The sequence below is a fragment of the Orycteropus afer genome, unplaced genomic scaffold, assembly GCF_000298275.1.
Source record: "Orycteropus afer afer isolate SDZICR_OR568_19922 unplaced genomic scaffold, OryAfe1.0 scaffold00110, whole genome shotgun sequence".
Classification (NCBI taxonomy): Eukaryota; Metazoa; Chordata; class Mammalia; order Tubulidentata; family Orycteropodidae; genus Orycteropus; species Orycteropus afer.
Window position 1 is genome coordinate 7,119,131 of NW_006921697.1, and position 18,588 is coordinate 7,137,718.

The following is an 18,588-nucleotide window of genomic DNA, read 5'->3' on the forward strand; positions in this document are numbered from 1 at the left end:
AGGTTTTACCTGGCCAATTCTTTGAGAAGTGGACGGCCTTCTCCTTTTTCCTAGTCTGTCTCAGTCTGTAAGCAGGGATGATACCTGTGCACCATGTGCATCCTGCTAGGTTTGAAACACCAGTGGCTCAGCCTCAAAACTCACATCAACACATCACCACAGTAGGACAAACTGACAAACAAGTTTGTCTCCCTGTTGGAAACCTTTTGTACCACCCTTACCTGGGTCCCTGAGGCTGACTGCTCCTCTGTTCAGGTTCCTGGGCCTTTTAATCCCCTTTCTCCTGCTCTCCCATCCTGCTGCTTTGGGCATGCCTGGGTTCTCTCTCCTCACCTGGACCTCTGTGTCTGACTGCTCCTCTGTTCAGGTTCCTGGCTTTTAATCCCCTTTCTCCTGCTCTCCCTTCCTGCTGCTTTGAGTGTGCCTGGGTTCTCTCTCCTTACCTGAATCCCTGCGGCTGACTGCTCCTACTATACAGCCTAAGTAGTCAAAACAGCGTGGTATTAGTACAGTCATAGACAGACAGACCAATGGAACAGAACCGAAAGTCCAGATATAGACCATCCATCTGTGGACAACTGATCTTTGACAAAGGTTCAAAACCCATTAAATGAGGAAGAGATAGCCACTTTAACAAATGGTGCTGGTAAAACTGGATATCCACCCACATAAAAATGAAACAGGACCCATACCTCACCCCATACACAAAAACAAACTCAAGCTGGATCAAAGATTTCAATGTAAAACTCAAAACTACAAAATTCTTCAAAGATAAAATAGGGGCAAATCTGGGAGCCCTAATTTATAGCATAAATAGACTATCAAGCATAACCCAGAATGAACAGGAGGTAGAAGAGAAGCTAGATGACTGGGACCTTCTAATAATTAAATTTTTATGCACATTGAAAGACTTCGTCAAAAGGATAAAAAGAGAACCTACAGATTGGGAGAAGATATTTGCCTATGACATATCTGACAAAGGACTTATCTCCAAAATCTATAGAAAACTTTAACAACTCAACACCAAAAAGACAAATAACCCAATTCACAAATGGGCAAAAGACTTGACCAGACATTTCACCAAAGAAGATATACAGGCAGCCAACAAACACATGAGAAATTTCTCACAATGCTTAATCATTAGCAAGATGCAAATCAAAACAACAGTGAGACATCATCTTACCCCAGCAATAATAGCAAAGTTCAACAGGTTAGAAAATAACAAATGCTGGCGAGGTTGTAGAGAGATTAGAACTCTTGTGCACTGCCAGTGGGATTGTAAAATGGTACAACCATTGTGGCAAAGGATATGGCGTTTTCTTAAAAAACTGAAAACAGAAGCACCATTTGACTCAGCAATTCCATGACTAGGAATATATTCTAAAGAAGTGAGAGATAGCTCATGGACAGACATATATACACCTATGTTCATCACAGCACAACTCACTATAGCAAAGAGATGGAAACAACCTAAATGTCCATCAATGGATGAGTGGATAACCAAATTATGGTATATGCACACAATGGAATACTATGCTACATTAAAGAACAATGAGGGATATGCAAATCATCTCACAACATGGGTGAACCTGGAGGACATTATGCTGAGTGAAATAAGTCAATCACAGAAAAACAAGTACTGTATGAGCCCATTACTGTAAAAAGACAAAGAAGGGGTTGCTTAGGACACGGAACTCATTTTGTAGGTTACTGGGACAGGGAAGGGAGGGAAGGGATTAATTTCAGGCTAATTGGAGCCTACATACTGACATGGGTAAGGGGAGGGATATACGGGAAGGAACTGTGACCACCAGGATAACATTAGGAAATGGCAGGACACTGAATTGTGCACATAAGAGATAGACAACAGATGCTAATACCAACCATTGTGTCCACAATACTGCATTACCATTAACACCAAACACCAGGCTACAAATAAATACATAAACACCTGAGATGATCAGATGGGGGTCAGTGAACAGGAGTATACTCTAGACCAAGGATAGATTCAGCTGAGGCTAATCTTGCACAGACACCAGTGATAGAAAATACCTGCAATCATTACAGAAACAATAGAAGACCAACACAGAGTAATTCATCACAGACAACCAGACACTATGGGAGAGAGATCCAATAGATCTACCAGCTCAGGACCATAGTACTGGGGGACACCAGACTCAATTGGCACAACAAAATACATAAAAGCCTTGTTCCACATCCTACATTGGTGAGTAGTAACTGGGGTCTTAAAAGCTTTCAAGTGGTCATCTAAGATGCACCTAATGTTGGAAGCAAAGAAGAATGCAAAAAAAAAAAAAGGGGGGGGGCATTTGGAAGCAATCAGCCATAGGACACAATGGCCTTCGAAACCAGAACTAGATGGTGCCCGACTACCGATGTCAACTCAGGAAAGGATCAAATCTGGAGATCCTGGATAGAGGGGGAGGAAAAACGTGGAACAAAATCCAAAAACTCAACAATGACCAGAATTACTGGTCAAAGGAAGTCTGATGAGACCCCAGATACTTTGGCCCTGGAATACATTCTGCACCTGGAATAAAAGTGACCCCCCAGGGGCTGGTTGTCAGCCCAGTAGTTAACAAGATGTACACGCAGACCACTCAACCCAGGATGAAGTACCCACATAGTCTACAGTAATACATCCCTTAAAGCAATGGACCACGGGGCACCAGAAGTCCAACACACAAATTGAGGAAATGCAGGATAAGTGGGAGTGCATAAATATGAGGGGAACAAGGTGAGGGTTACAGGGTAGGGAGGGGAGGAGACTGGGTTAGGGTTGGACACGGTAAATGGGAAGTGAAGCTAAATGTACACATAACATTTAATGTAAAACAAGTTTTTAAAAGAAAAGAATCTTTTGGTATTTTTCAACTTGTTGTATCTAGTTTCATTGGATTATAAACAGAGAATGTGACTTGTAAAAACTGTATTTTAAAATTTGATAGATATGTCTTCATAACCAAGTACTTGATTGATTTGGGACATTTTAACAAAAATGCCAATATTTTTATTTGAAGGAAATGTATATTAAACTGAATTGCTAATTAAATCATTCAGTTCTTTGATGACCTTAGTTATTTTTTGTCTATGGAATCTTAATCCTAAAAAAGGTTTATTAAAATTCATACTATAAATAAATTAAAAAAAGAATGCATATGAAGCAATTGGAAATATCATGGCTTGGGTTAGGTGCACCTAATCCTCAAAGTGATAACTTCACTTTTGAATACTTTTAAGAGACTTTTTGTAACAGATTAGCCCAATGCAGTACATCATTTGATTTCTTAACTGCTGTTTCCATAGGTGTTGATTGTAGAACCAGTAAAATGAAATCTCTTACAACTTCAATCTTTTCTCCATTTAACATGATGTTGCTTAGTAGTCTGGTTCTAAGGATTTTTGTTTTCAACAGCTTGTTGAGATGTAATCCATACTGAAAGCTGTAGTTTTTTATCTTCCTCAGTATGTGCTTCAAGTCCTCTTCACTTTCAGCAAGCCCAGTGGTGTCATCTGCATATCACAAGTTGTTAAGGAGTCTTCCTCCAGTTGTGATGAAGCATTCTTCATATGGTCCAGCTTCTTGGATTATTTGTTCAGCATAAAGATTGAATAAGTGTGGTGAAAGGATACAACCCTGATCCACACCTTTTCTGATTTTAAACCATGCAATATCCCCTTGTTTAAACAAGAGGATACTGTATCCCCAAGAAAGTTGTGAACCACTGAAGCCACTCCTCCCTCAGACCTCAACCCATCTACTCACTGTTAGGATGTTGTACTCCCCAGCCGCAAAGGTGCTGCTGGATGATACTATGCCCGTGACTGGGTCGATACTGAAGCCCTCCTTGTCACTCTCCTCGATACTGTAAGTGACTCTGCCATTAAGACCCTCATCCAAGTCTGAAGCCACCAGCCTGTACACAGGCCCAGAGGTCACCAGGCTCAGCCTCTCTGGAAGGCGGACATTGAAGAGTTTATGGGAGAACACAGGTGGATTGTCGTTGACATCCAAGACACGTACCACCACCCTGGAGGTGGATTTTAGGGGAGGCTTCCCATTGTCCAGCACAGTTACCTAGGGACAGAATTAAGCATGAGTTACCAGAATTAACCTGAGTTATGAAATACAAAACACTGAATGTATCACTACCTGCCACAAATTTAGCACTGCTCTAGAAAGTCTAAAAGTATGCATCAGTTTGTTCTTCAGTGTTGGTTCATTATTTTATTATCATAACCTCACCTACTTGGAACTCAGGTAACCTCACCCACAGGAAAGCCAGTGAGAACAGAGAATGAAACCAGAAAGTACTGGAAGAAGCTAGAGTCACAGAGTCTCCAGCCAAAGCTGGCACTTTCTCAGGAAGGCCATAGGGCCTTTTCTAAGAGACCATTTACTTTTTATCTGCTCATAATTCTCATAAAGTTTGTTCTTAAGTTTCCTCAAGCTACTTGAGGTTGGAGAAAGCAAATGAAAAGATGTTTATGAAGAAGTTTTATGATGAAGTGAGTCAAGAACACTGTCCAATGCATGGAATGAAAGCCAGGGAATGGGAGAAAGACACTAAAATGATTTCAAAATCAGGAGTTATTTTGTGCAGGGACAAATTGTCCTACATATCAATAGCCCAAGGCATCACAAGAGGTATTTCCACCCAAAATGGTTCAGAATTTTCAAAATATTTTGGTGTTTAAAAATTAGATATCTGTCACTGAACTATGGAGAATATTTTGGTCCTTAGAAGGATGAGAAGGCCAGTTAGCTGCTGTTTATGAATTGTACCTATTTTATATGAAGGGAAAGAGTTTGGGAGCACAAAAGGAAAAATGTATTTCAGATCTGCTGAGGAATACATTCCCTTCCCTCCTGAGATCTTTAAGACTAGAAGAAATGCCTGTTTATCAGTTACAGATAGCTCAGGATTCTCCGTCTGACACCCTTCCTTTCTGATTTAATCCTCTCTAGGACAGTGACCAACACATCTCATTGTAATTGGCACCAAGGATGTCTATGTGATTTTAGAGACAACCTAAAAAAAGGCTAGATCTAGAAGACAAAGGTCTGTGTTTCATCCTGGCTCTGCTATTAACCTGGTATCTGACTTGGGGTTGCTCTTTCTCTAGGTCAGGGGGATGAACAGGAAACCAGATTCAGCAAGTTCATAGCACATGTGCACACTGCCCCTTCCATGCTCACTGCAGGCATCACTAGTCAATCAATGTTTTCTGCCCAGACTGGACATGGTTTCAGATTCCTTCACAGTGCCAAAGAGTCAGCAAAAACTACTAGGGTCTCTACCATCAGCCATAACAAGACTTACCTCAAGTATCTCATCCCCCCTGAGCCCAACACCCTTTCCAGCCACAGCACCTGAAGGCAAGAGTGTGGTTCTAGTCCCAGCCTCCTTCAGGAAGCTTCCCACCTCCAGAGTCAAGTCCAATGAATGGCTCCATTACCATTACTCACCTCCAGGATGTGTTCTTCCTTGTTCTCTCGGTCTAGCTGCCTAGCTGTGGATAGCAGACCTGGGGGAAAAGATAGTAGGAGAAGATATGAGCACAATGCTCCCAGGGCCACTTTCCTAGGGTGAAGTTGAAAAATTCCATTTATGTCCTAGAGCAGACAAGTGGCACAACATAACACACAAAAATGTTGCTCTACATCTTTGGTGAGTAGCAACTGGGGTCTTAAAAGCTTGTATGCAGCCATTTAAGATGCAACTATTTGTTTCTCCTCATCCAGAACAAAGAAAAGTGAAGTAAATCAAAGACACATGGAAACAGTAGTTCAAAGGACAAGTGGACCATATGAACCTCAGCCTGTATGACCCTGAGACCAGAAGAACTAGATGGTGCCCAGCTATCACTGACAGTCACTTGGGAAGGGGTCAGAATAGGAGATCCTGGATTAGAATGGGAGAAAAAATAAGTGGAGCAAAATTTTAAAACACAAAATTTTAAACAAAAAGGCCAGTTTTACTGGTCAGATAGAGACTGGTGAAACCCTGAGACTATGGCACCAAGTCACCCTTCGGGCCTAGAACTGAACTCACCTTTGTGGTTTAACTGTCAGACAAACAATAGACAGGCCTGTAAGCAGAACAACTACACCAGGAAGATGCACTCCTTAGAACCATCAACCATGGGAGATGAGAAGGGCAGCATTTACACAGGAGAAAGGTAGGGAGGCAGGAATGCATAGACAAAAACACAGGGAAAGAGGAACCATGGGGAGGAAGTGGGAAGAGAGCTGTTACACTGCAAAGAATGTAATCAGTGTCACAAACAAAATGTATATGAATTGTTGAAAGTAAAATGGATATGCTCTATAAAATTTCACCCAAATCACAGTGAAAAGTTAAAAAAACAAACAAACAAAAAATCTTACAACAGAATTCTCCTGGTCTTCTGAAAGTAGGTACATGAAGGGGAAATAAAGGAGGTGGGAGACTACAGTCAAGATAATGATGTCAGCTGAGGTTCCTGCCCATTTTGCATTGTCACTATTAGGCAGGAATGATATTTTCAAAACTCAGCAAGCAGTATAGCAGGAGCAGCTTATTATTTTTCTCCTCCAAACAAATGTTCCCCCATCACTCCAGTTTGAAATCTCAGGCCCATCCTTGACCTTTTCCTTTCCTCCTCTCCCTCATCCAGAAATGTTCAAAGTGCTATTGATTCCATCTCTGATAGTTTCTGATCTTTTTGTTCCTTTCAACCTTACTCACCACACTAGGTCTTACCCCAACTTCCTGCTTCCTTTCCCTCTTCTTCCCTACCTTAGCACAGAGACAGCCAACATCTATTGAGCACTCACATGCCTAAGCATTCTTCTAAATTCTTTATACATCTCTGTGTATTAACTCATTTAATCTGCACAACTACCCCCAGGAGGTTAGTATGATTATTATCTCTATTTTATTAGTGAGAAAATTGAAGCATGGAAGAGGTAAGTTACTTTTCCGAGACCTCATAGTAAATAAGTGATGAAACTGGGATATGTCTTTAGAAAACTGACTCATTCAACAAGCAGTCAGTCTTCCCTTCTGGCTAAGGCTCATGCCATGCTCTCCCAGTCTGCCACCTATCACACTCCTCCCATCCTTCAGCTCAGCATAATCACCCCCTGGTCCATGGAGCTGGTCCAGATCTGTCACTCCAAGCAGCTTCTTCTTTTCTCCAAGCCCCCATGGCCCCATATCTTCATATCTTTTATGATGTTGTACTCCTTTGCACTGCTTCTATAGCTGTGTATATCCAGACCTTCATGCACCTAATGACCTGAATCCTCAAGCCCTGATACTGTGTTTTATTGATCTTTACATCTTTGCACAACATATCACTTATAGGCTTCGCTTGTTGTTGTTGTTGTTGTTATGTGCCGTCGAGTCAGCCCTGACTCATAGCGACCCCTCCTTGGGTTTCCGAGGCAGTATCACTATGGAAGTAGGATTGCCCAACCTTCCTTCCGAGGAGTGGCTGGTGGGTTTGAACCACCTTTTAAATGTTTGCTGAATAAATGAATATACCTTAGGTTTAACAAAAGATTGTGGCCGCTGGTAGATATGTGTTTATTTATTTATTTATCAATTACTTACTAAGCCCCTACTGTGTGCCAGGCACTGGAGATATTATGGTGGGCACAAACAGTCAAGGTCCTTTTTCTTAAGTATCAATCTTTGGGGTATAGTGAACATGAATAATTAATGGAATAATCAAACAAATAAATAAAATATTCTATATGGTAAATGTTACAAAAGGGGGTAGGTGATGCTAGGAGATATATGATGGGATCAGAAGAAAAATCTCTCAGGAAGGAACAGCTGGACTGAGATCTGAAAGAAGATCTGGGATTAGCCAGGCAAAATGAGATGAGAGTCTCAAGGAAGACAGGACAGTAGCACGTGCAAAGGCCCTTTGCCAGGAGGGAGCATGTGGCTGGAACCAAGATAGTGGCAGGATGAAAGGGGCAAGAAGAGGCCAGAGGCAAGGTTGTGGTCACTGCTTGGTCACAGCCAGCTACCCAGAGGGACCGAGTAGTTGAACCTGCGGGCTTGGGACCGTAGTCGCAGGGGACATCAAGCTCAATTGGCATAACATATTATACAAAACATTGTTCCACCTCCTACTTTGGCAGTAACAACTGGGATCTTAAAAGCTAGCAAGCTGCCATCTAGATGCAACGATGGGTCTCTCCTCGTCCAGAGCAAAGAAGAATGAAGAAAACCAAAATTCATGGAAACAATTAGTCCTAACGACTGATACACCATCCTATCTGCAGCCTATACCACTATGAGACTAGAAGAACTGGATGGTGCCTGGCTACCACTGTCATCCACTTGGAAGGGGATCTATGTAGGAGATCCTTGATAGAGAGAGAGAACAATGTGGAACAAAACTCAAAATCATTTGGAGGGGAAAAAAAGGGGGGGGGATGACCAGGTTTGTTGGTCTTATAGAGCCTGGTGGAACCACTGAGACTATGACCCCTAGCTGACCTTCAGGTCTGGAATTGAACCCACACCTGTGGTTTCCAGCCAAACAAAACACAGGCATATGAGTTGAACATTTACCTCAAGTAGATACACTCCTTGGAGAGAACAATCATGGGAGAAAGAAGGGCTGCTTATACACAGGGAGACAGCTCAGGGGGCAGGAGTGTAGGGAGGGATGGACACTGGGAAGAGGTAACTATGGGGAGGGAATGGGAGGGGAGCTGTTGCATTGTGGAAAACTGTGGTCAATGACATGAGACAAAGTATGTATGAACTGCTGTATGGAAAGTGAATTTGCTCTGTAAATCTTCACCCAAATCACAATTAAAAAAATAAAATAAAAAAGAAGAGGCCAGAAATGTCAACAGGGTTCAGGTGAGGTATAAGTTTGTGGGACACAGCAGGTTCTGGTTTTATCTAAAGGACACAGGGAAATCTTCCCAGATAGCTAAATAGGATGTGGGATAGTATGATGGTAGTGATGAGAATGAGGAGCTGTGGGTGATGGAAGGGGCTGCAATTTTTTATCCAAGTTCCCTTCATTGCTGATGTATTATTTTATTTTAAAATATTAAAATAAAAGTATTACTTTATTATACAATGTTTAAAAGTTTTCTGCTCCCCAACTACAGGAAGACTAGGAACATCTCTGTCCTCTAGGACAATTTGCCAGACCTGGTGTCAGTGAACTGTTGAGAGTAAACCAAACAAGGGTTTGGATGAAGTTGAGAAGCTAATGTCTCAGGTAAGAGATCTCTTCCCTTTGCTGAAAAGGAGGGACAGGTCAGACCCAGGGAAAGCCAGTTTGACCTGTTGACCAGACTCCAGGCAACTCTTATTGTAAAAGAACTAGTCCATACCCTGAGGTCAAAGGTCAAGAGGAAAGTTTCCAAACAATGTCAGTGGGCCAGTACACTGCTGTCTCTCAGGTTCATGGCTCCTCCTGGTTCCCTTTTGTCTTGAGGATAGGACACTCCCTGCTAGCAACTTGACTCTCTCTTTTCCTCCAATCACACTAGAGTTCTGTCCTTCAGGAACAAGAGTACCTTTTTAGACCAAGAGAGTAGGTTGTTGGGTTCAGAGGAAAGAATGTCAGCCTCTTCTACAATAAGGTTGCTGTTCATCCCCCAAGAGGAAGATATGGGCTTTGAGATGTATTCAAAGCAGTGGGAATTGACTCTCAAACTCCAGTGCCAACAGGAGCCAGGTGGGTAGCATAACAGAGAAACAATACAATAGAGAATGGTGGGGACTATGAGATTAGAGAGTATGTGCTTAGATTACATAAGGAGATGCTGTCAGCTCCAGTCAATGGTAGCCTTGTGGGAACATGGATCTTCCAACTTTCCAAGAACAACCAGAGTCTGGAATTTTTTGTGCTTGAAATTTCCTATTTTTTAAGTGTTGGAAGCAAATTGAAAAAACTTGCTCAAAGATTGTGTAAGTCCAACAAAACACCTCTGTGGGCTGCATTGGGTCACTGCTGCCAGCTGTGACCTCTGGATAGCTCTGATCCATCTATCATCCAAGAACAGATGTTATTAAGATAGTTGCTTTGACTGTGTTGTTGTAAGTTGCCAAAAAGTCATTCCCTGACTAATAGTTACCCCAGAACTGGACTGATGTAAGCCATAGGGTCTTCACTGGCTGATTTTCAGAAGTGGATTGCTAGGCCTTTCTTCCTAGTCCATCTAAGTCTGGAAGCTCTGCAGAAACTTGTTCAGCAACATAGCAACATACAAGCCTCCACTGAAAGACAGGTGGTGGCTGCACATGAAGTACAGGGCAAGAATTGAACTCAGGTCTCCCACGTGGAAGATGAGCATTCTACCGCTGCCTTCAATTTGACTTTAGAGGATCTTGATTGCCAACACTCTGCGGGCAGAGTTGAGATCAGTCTGGAACTAGGGTCAAAGGATTCTACCCATGGATTGTGACACAGGGGAGCAGTCAGTTTGGGAGCACAGTGGAGTTCTGAAGTAGTCCCAGTTTGACTATTGGGCAACCTGTTGAACTTCCCTGGGCCCCATGGAGAGAAAACTGAAATCTATTCTCACAAAGATGAAATATCTTCCCATGAAGATGGACTTTGCCAAGCAATGATTTTCAAACTCTGTCACATACCAGAATCCCCTGGAAGGTGTATTGAAACACAGATATCTGGGTCCTACCCTCAGAGTTCTGATTCAATAGATCTAGTGTGGGGCCTAAGAAAATGAACATCTAACAAGTTCTCAGGTGATGCTGATGCTACTGTTCTGAAGTCTCCACTTGAGATTCACTGTTGTAGAGAATTCTCATCACTCAGCTTTCTGGGGTCCTTACCTGTGAGAGGATGAATAACAAAGAATCCCATGTGGTTCCCACTGGTGATGTTGAAGGTCAGCTTCCCACTGGAGCTGGAGTCTGGATCCCAGGCCTCCAACTGAAGCACGGAGGTGTTCAAGGGTGCATCCTCCCAGACAGAAGGGTAGAACACAGGTCTGGACATCTGGGGTGGGTTGTCATTGACATCCATAACCTCAATGTAGACTTCAGTTACCGAAGAGAGGGGCACAGTACCCCTGTCCACTGCCAGGATTGTCAGCCAGTAGTAGGATACAAATTCTCGGTCCAGGGGTGCCATAGTCTGAATCACTCCTAGGATCAATGAATCATGAAACCCAAAATACATTAGTGGCTTTAGAAAAAGTTCAAAGTGGCTTTAGAAATCACCTTACCCAACATTCCCCAAAGTGTACTGGGGAAAGGATATTAACTGATATTCTATTAAAAATGGGGGGAGGGGCTGTTGCCATATAGTATGGGAGGTGCTGAGTTAAACAAAGGGGAACTTTAAGTGATATCCTTATAGTAAGACCTCTCAGAGTGTGTCTCTGCTAAGATGGGCATACGCAGGATTCCCAAGTTTATTCAACCAGAAGACATTGAAGACCATTTCATTGATTAATGTTGTACACTATATCCATCTGGGAAGATGGCCCCTGCCCCAGTTATACAGATAGGGAAACTGAAGGAAGTCCTTCTTGAGCTGACTTCTTTTTCATCTTAGAGGGCATCCAAAGTATAAAGAGCATTGCCTTTAGAGACAGCAGATCCTGACTTAGCCACTTATTAGCTCTGTGAAATCAGGTGCATATCTGTTCCTGAGATCCATACTTTCTTTTATAAACTGGGTGATAAAAATGGTCCCAAAGACACCATTTGTAGCACATAGCACAAAGCTTAGTGCTTAGTAAGAGTTCAGCCTAGGTGCAGGAGATCCTGAATAGAGTAGGAGAACAATGTGGAACAAAACTCAAAATCATAAAAAAAAGGAGGGGGGGAACTAGCTTTGCGGATCTGATAAGGCCTGGTGAAACCCCTGAGACTATGGCCCCTAGATGCCCTTAGGTCTGGAATTGAACCCACTCCTGTGGCTTCCAGCCAAACATATGAGCTGAACATTTACATTAGGTAGATACACTCCTTGGAGAAATCAATCATGGAAGAATAGAATGGCTGTGTATGCACAGGGAGACAGCTCAGTGGACAGGAGTGCATGGAAGGGAAGGACACAGGGAAGAAGCAATTTTGAGGAGGAAGTGGGTGGGGAGCTATTGCATTATGGGAAATTGCAGTCAATGTCATGAGACAAAGTGTATGTGAACTCCTGTATGGAAAATGAATTTGTTCTGTAAATTTTCACCCAAATCACAATAAAAATTTAAATTTTTTTTCCAAAAAAAAAAGCTCAGCCCAGGGTAGTTGACCTACTTTCTCCTTACTACTTCAACCCAAGTCCCACTGATTTATTTCACATACTGTAAATTGGCATTTCTGTGATGCTGAAAAGGTTTTAGCAGAGCTTTCTAGACTAAGATGGACTAGAAAGAAAGGCCTGGTAATCTACTTCTAGAAATCAGCCAATGAAAACCTTATGGATCGAAACAGGCCATTCTGCAACCAATCAGGGGAATGGTGCAGAAACAGGCAGCATTTAGCTCTGTTCTACATGGGATTACCATGAGTGGGGGCCAATTCAGGAACATCTAACAACAACAAAGTTGGATTTCCTTGCAGGTAAACTAGTTGCTGTTGAGTCAATTCTGACTCATGGTGACCCCATGTGAATCAGAGTAGAACTGTGCTCCACGGAATTGTCAATGGGTGATTGATCGGAAGTAGATTCCTATTCCTTTCTTCCTATATGTCTCTGGGTGGGCTCAAACCCAAAAGTTTAGGTTCACAGCCAAGTACATTAACCATGTGCACCACCCAGCAACTCCAGGACTGCCTCACGGCTGTCCTAAAGCTACTTCCTTCAAGCTATATGTCCTCGTAAACTTAAAGGTTAGGGATTTGATGAATAAATTGTTGTTTCCTTCTCCATTAGCTTATGGTATTAAAGACTTAGCTTCATTCATTAGCTCATTCATACCACGAATATGTATTGAGGACTTGTTTACTATGGCCAGCACTATTCTAGAAGTCAAGGGTTCAACAGTGACCATAAAAGTCTTGCACCCTGAGCTCATTAATCTCATTCAGATGGCAGGGCCTGGGGGAGAGGGCAGGACCCATGCTCACAGACAAAGCATGTCAGAGCCGAAGGAACTTTGCTCCTTTGACATATGGGGAAACTAACTCAGAGGAGCATGACTTGATCAAGACCAGTAGCAAGTAACTGGAAAAATGGGACTAGAATCAACTCTCAATCTAATGCTTTTTCTACCACATCACACTGCCCTTTACTCCAGAAATAAATTGTCCCCAGATTATAAGCTCTTTTAATATAGCAACTGCCTTTATTCATCTTGGGTCTCCCCCAAGGTGCCTGTTTTAGGACATCACAAATAGTGGGTGAGCAGTAAATTTTGCTGAGCTGTGCTTGCTTTCTTTGAAACTTAAAAGTAGTAAATAATTTGGTGTCACCTTTGTGGAGGGCAATTTGGAAATATCCATTAATATTGAAAATGTACATTATTCTTTGACCCAGCAACTTCACTTTTAAGAATTTTTCCTGTAAGTACTCATGCATACAGATAAAAGTATATGAATAAGGTTGTCATAACTATATGACTAAACCATTTTCAACCATTAAAAAATGGTGGAAAGGATTCATATCTACTGACATATAAGATGTCCTTATGTTTCATTATGTGAAAAAAGTAAGTTTCAGAATTAGTGTCTATTGTATTAGCTTTTCCTAATAACAAAATAAACAATAATAACATGTCAGATACAAAAAAAGAAAAATTAAAATATTATACACCAAATTGTTAAGAAGATTCTATCTGAGGAGGTAAGGCCAAAGAACATTCATTTTTTAGTTATACATAAAAAAATTTACAATTGACATATATTACTTTTATAGGTAGAATGTATATATGTTATATATGGACACAAATATATATAAAAAATTAAAAACCAAACTCACTGCCGTCAAGTAAGATCCGACTCACAACAACCTCTCCTTGGGTTTCCGAGGTGGTGTCACTATGGAAGTAGATTGCCCAATCTTCCTTCTGAGAAGTGGCTCATGGGTTTGAAACACCAGCCTTCTGGTTAGCAGTCAAATGCCTTAGGCACTACACCACCAGAGGTCCCATAAATATATATATATATATATATATATATGTATATGTATATATATGTACACATATATATATACACACACACATATATATATATAGTATATATATATATATATAGTACATATAACTCAAAACCCACTGCCGTCAAGTCAGATCTGACACATAGCGACCACTCCTTGGGTTCCTGAGGCATTATCATCACAGAGGAAGATTGCCCAACCTTCCTTCTGAGGAGTGGCTGGTGGGTTTGAACTGCCAACCTTCTGGTTAGCAGTCCAATGCCTTAGGCACTGTGCTACCAGAGCTCCTAACATGTATATATACATATATTAATATGCTGTATGTGTATGTGTGTGTATATTTATATATGCATATCCAGTAAAGATAAATTTAAAATAAAAGGCAGAGGATGGAAGAATAAATAAATAAATAAATAAACCTATTGCCATCAAGTCAGCCTTTGACTCATGGCAATCCCAAGTATTACAGAGTAGAACTGAGCTCCAAAGGGTTTTCTTGGCTGTAATCTTTACAGATGAAGATCACCAGGCCTTTCTTCTGCAGTGCCATTGAGTGGGTTTGAACCTCCAACCTTTCGGTTAGTAGTCAAGCACAACCATATTTATGCCACCCAGGAACCTACAGGAAGCAGAGTCTCTATTTATTGCCTTTCTTTTCAGCCTGCAGCCTAATTTCTTTCACGGCAGTTCTTGATTTCCCTCAGACCCATCTTCCCCTGGGCCTGGCACTTTCATCCTACCCTACTCCCAATACCTGTGTCTTGGTTGATGCTAAAGGCTGCAAGACCAGTGCCAGCCCGCAAGAAGTACTGGAGCTCCCCATCCAAGCCATTGTCATCGTCATGGGCAGCGATTATCATCACCTGGGTTCCTGAGGGACTGTTCTCCTTCACCTGGCCCTGGTGCACAAAGGAGGTAAAGCGGGGAGGGTGGAGATTCTCATTCACATCCAGGACTATCACCTCCACGTGGCACAGGGTCCTGCGGGCCAAGGGTTTCCCATTATCGCTGACCCACAGGCTCAAATTGTACCCGGCTTGTGTCTCAAAGTCCAGCTCTCTCTCCAGGCTGAGTGCTCCAGTTGCCAGGGCAACCCGGAAGGTCCCATGGATATCATCCAACAGGATATATTGTACTTCTCCCGCAGGGCCCAAGTCAGGATCAGAGGCATCTAAAAATGTCAGGATAGTCCCTGGGGGTAGGTCCTCTGGGACCTTGAGGCTGCTGAGTTCTGTGAAGCACTGGGGAGAGTTGTCATTGGCATCTTCCAATGTGACTATCAGGTCAGTGACAGCGAAGAGCTGATGGTCCTTCCTGGGCTGGTCCCTGGCCTCCACCTTGAGTATATACTGAGATTCCAATTCCCGGTCCAAGTGTCCTGTGACAGCCAGTTCCCCAGTGAGGGGGTGGAGGGAGAACTTCTCTGTGGGAGTTAGCAGGGTATAGCGGACCCGCCCATTGTCTTCAGAATCGGCATCTTTTGCTTTCAGCTCTGCAACTGTGCTCCCAACTTCTGTGTCCTCTGAAATGGTGATCTGGTACCCGCCAGGGGGAAATCTGGGTGCATTGTCGTTCTGGTCTATCACATTCACTGTCAGCAGCTTCCAGGAGGATTTCTGGGGATTGCCTAGGTCATAAACTGTTACATTGAGGATGTAGAAACTAGTAGCTTCATAGTCCAAGGGGGCAGCCACACTGAGCACCCCAGTCTCCAGCTCAATGTCAAAGCAACCTTCCTCATTGCCATCTGCAATCACGTAGACCAGTTTGCCATTAAAGCCAGCATCAGGGTCAGTGGCTGCTAGGTGGGCCAGAGGGGTATTGACAGGAACATGCTCCAGGATGTCAATGGACTGGGGGAAGTGGTCCTCAAACTTGGGGGGGTGATGATTGATCTGATATGTACTTAAGAATGTGAACTCCTCAGCACTGGACTCCTGGTTTTGAAGCCCAACAGTATGGAGAAGAATGGTCTTTGTGAATTGTGTCAAGACCCCTGTTTTATCACATGTCACAGGGACCTCAAAACGAGAGTCCTTTACCACAGTAATATTTAAAGTGGTGGGTGAGGCATAGTATTTTCCATCTGAGGCTGTGATTTGCAGGGAATAGTTGGTGGCTTGGCGAGAAGTATGATTCATAAAAGCACGATTGAGAGATATCTCTCCAGAGAAACTATTTATATTAAAATACCCTAGTTCATTGCCAGATATAATTTCATATTTCAGATTCTGAAGCTCATCCACATCTATGGCTGACATGGTCATTATCGTTTTCCCTACTGGCCAGTCTTCACGAATAGACCCAGTGCAGTTGACTTCCTCAAACATAGGCTGATTGTCATTTAAGTTCTTGAGATTAAGAGAAATGGATACTTCCTTCACCTGATGAAATGGAGATCCCCAATCTGATGCCCATACCCGGATGTTATAAATTCTTTTCATGAGCTCATAGTCCATGGGTTTGGAGGTAGAGATGATCCCCAGGTAAGGGTCTATAGAAAAGGGCACAGCTTTTGGACTAGCAATGGAATAGGTGACATATCCATTCTCCCCATAATCCTGGTCTGTGGCAGTAACAGTCAAAACACTGGTGCCTAGAGGCATGTTCTCATCAAAGGTGGCATCATAGGAAGATCTGTTGAAGATGGGGGCATGATTGTTGCAGTCTATTATGTTGATGACCACCATGGTAGAGGCCAGGCCCAGCAAGGTTCTGATATGTAGGTGGTAGTGAGCTCGATCATGGAAGTCTAGGAGCTTTGTAGTGGTGATCAGCCCAGTGTGAGCATTAAGTTTAAACGCTGCACTCTCTGAGGATGGCTTTAGAACATACCGCAGGTTGGGGAAAGCTGGGGTTGCTTTCACCTTCACCACACGGCTGCCAGGAGGGGAAAACTCACTTAGCTGCACTCTATAAACAGCTTTTTCAAATTTGAGGGAAGTCAGTTTAGAGGGGGGTAAGTGAAAGCCCCGGATCTGAGAATAAAATGCAGGCCTACTCCTGCTCCTGGCCTGGAGGCTAAGGTTGAATCCATGAATGTGCTCCATCCAATTGATGTCTTTGACAGACACCAAACTGAACTCATTGCTCTGGGCATAAGACTTGATGGCTTTGAAATGCTTTCCAGGGTCCCCACCAACAATTTCCATTGTGTCCACATCAGCTCCTGAGCTGTTGGCATCCACCACTACAGTGGCATAAGAAGTACCTTCATTGCCTCCTGGTGGAGTCACTACTACTGAAACAATGGATGGGGGCTTCCGGTGGGCAGGCTCCACCTGGATAACGAGCGCAGCCAAGTTACCAAACCCATTGCCCTCAGAGATTTTCCGCATGCGGTCCACAGCCAGCACCTGGAGCTCATACTTCCCTCGCCAGGTGACATTGAGCTTCCCAGCCACAGTCACCACACCACTGGTGGGATGGATGGCAAACATCTCTGATCTTGTGTTAAAGGCATAGTAGAACTCAGCATTCTGACCCAGGTCAGCATCTGTGGCAGTCACCTTGCAGATGGGGCTTTTGAGGGGCATGTCTTCAGATATGGTGACTTTGTATGAAGGTGGGGAGAAAAGGGGTTTCAGGTCATTCTGGTCCAGGATGTGGACCACCACATGGGTTAGTGCTTCAAGCTCCAAGTTCTTCTCTGTGGCTTGGATGATGAGAGTGTAGCTATCTTGTACCTCCCTGTTCAGAAGGGCTGTGTTGCTGCTTTTTGTCCTTATTCTCAGAAAGCAGAAGTTGCCCACCACATACTCTTCTGTTTTAAACACATTGGCCACATCCCCAGAGATGATCCGGTACCTCACTACCCACTGAGGATCTGCAAGGTAGATGCCCATTTTGACAGAGCTCTCAATGTAGGTCTTTGGAGCAGAGTTTTCACAGATGGTGGCATTGTAAAGAGGGTGGGTGAAGTGCCAAGCTGAAGAGGAGATGATTCCTTCCAGGGGTTTCTCACAAGTCACACAGTGGAGCAAGAAAAAGGCAAAATCCAGCAAGGCAATAATCATTGTGAAAAAGTTCTTGAAACCCTGAGGGGGGAAAAAAATAAAAAAGGTTAGGGAAGAAATGATTCCTGGTGCCATGGTTCCAAACAGGAAATTTGTCCCCCAGGGGAACTTTGGTAATGTCTGAAGGCATTGGAGTGCCACAGCAGTGCTACCACTACTCTATTAAGTAGAGGCCCGGATTCTGTGAACCACCCTACAATGCACAGAATAGCTCTCAAAGCATAGAATTATCTGACCCCAAATGTCAATAGTGCCAAGATTGAGAAGAAACCTCATGCTTGAAGAACAGCCAACCAATTTGAAATGTTCTCTTAAGAGCATCCAGTAGATATGCCACAGTTCTGAGTTTTTTATTCCTTTACCCAAAAACCTTTAGTGACAACCTCAAACTCAAAAAAACCAAACTCACTGCCACTGAGTCAATCCCAACCCATAGCGACCCCTCCTTGGGTTTCTG

At 43.0% G+C, this 18,588-nt stretch overlaps 1 protein-coding gene across 1 annotated transcript in view; it reads right to left on the reverse strand.

The window, feature by feature from the left end:
• Positions 1 to 18,131, reverse strand: part of FAT2 (FAT atypical cadherin 2) — a 92,746-nt gene extending 74,615 nt beyond the window's left edge. Inside the window, exons 1-4 of the mRNA XM_007943639.1 lie at positions 14,870 to 18,131; positions 10,845 to 11,159; positions 5,492 to 5,550; positions 3,788 to 4,099 (exon numbers count right to left, since the gene is read on the reverse strand). Coding sequence (XP_007941830.1) covers positions 3,788 to 4,099; positions 5,492 to 5,550; positions 10,845 to 11,159; positions 14,870 to 18,131 — 3,948 coding nt within the window. The remainder of the gene's footprint in view (positions 1 to 3,787; positions 4,100 to 5,491; positions 5,551 to 10,844; positions 11,160 to 14,869) is intronic.
• Positions 18,132 to 18,588: the final 457 nt, after the last annotated feature.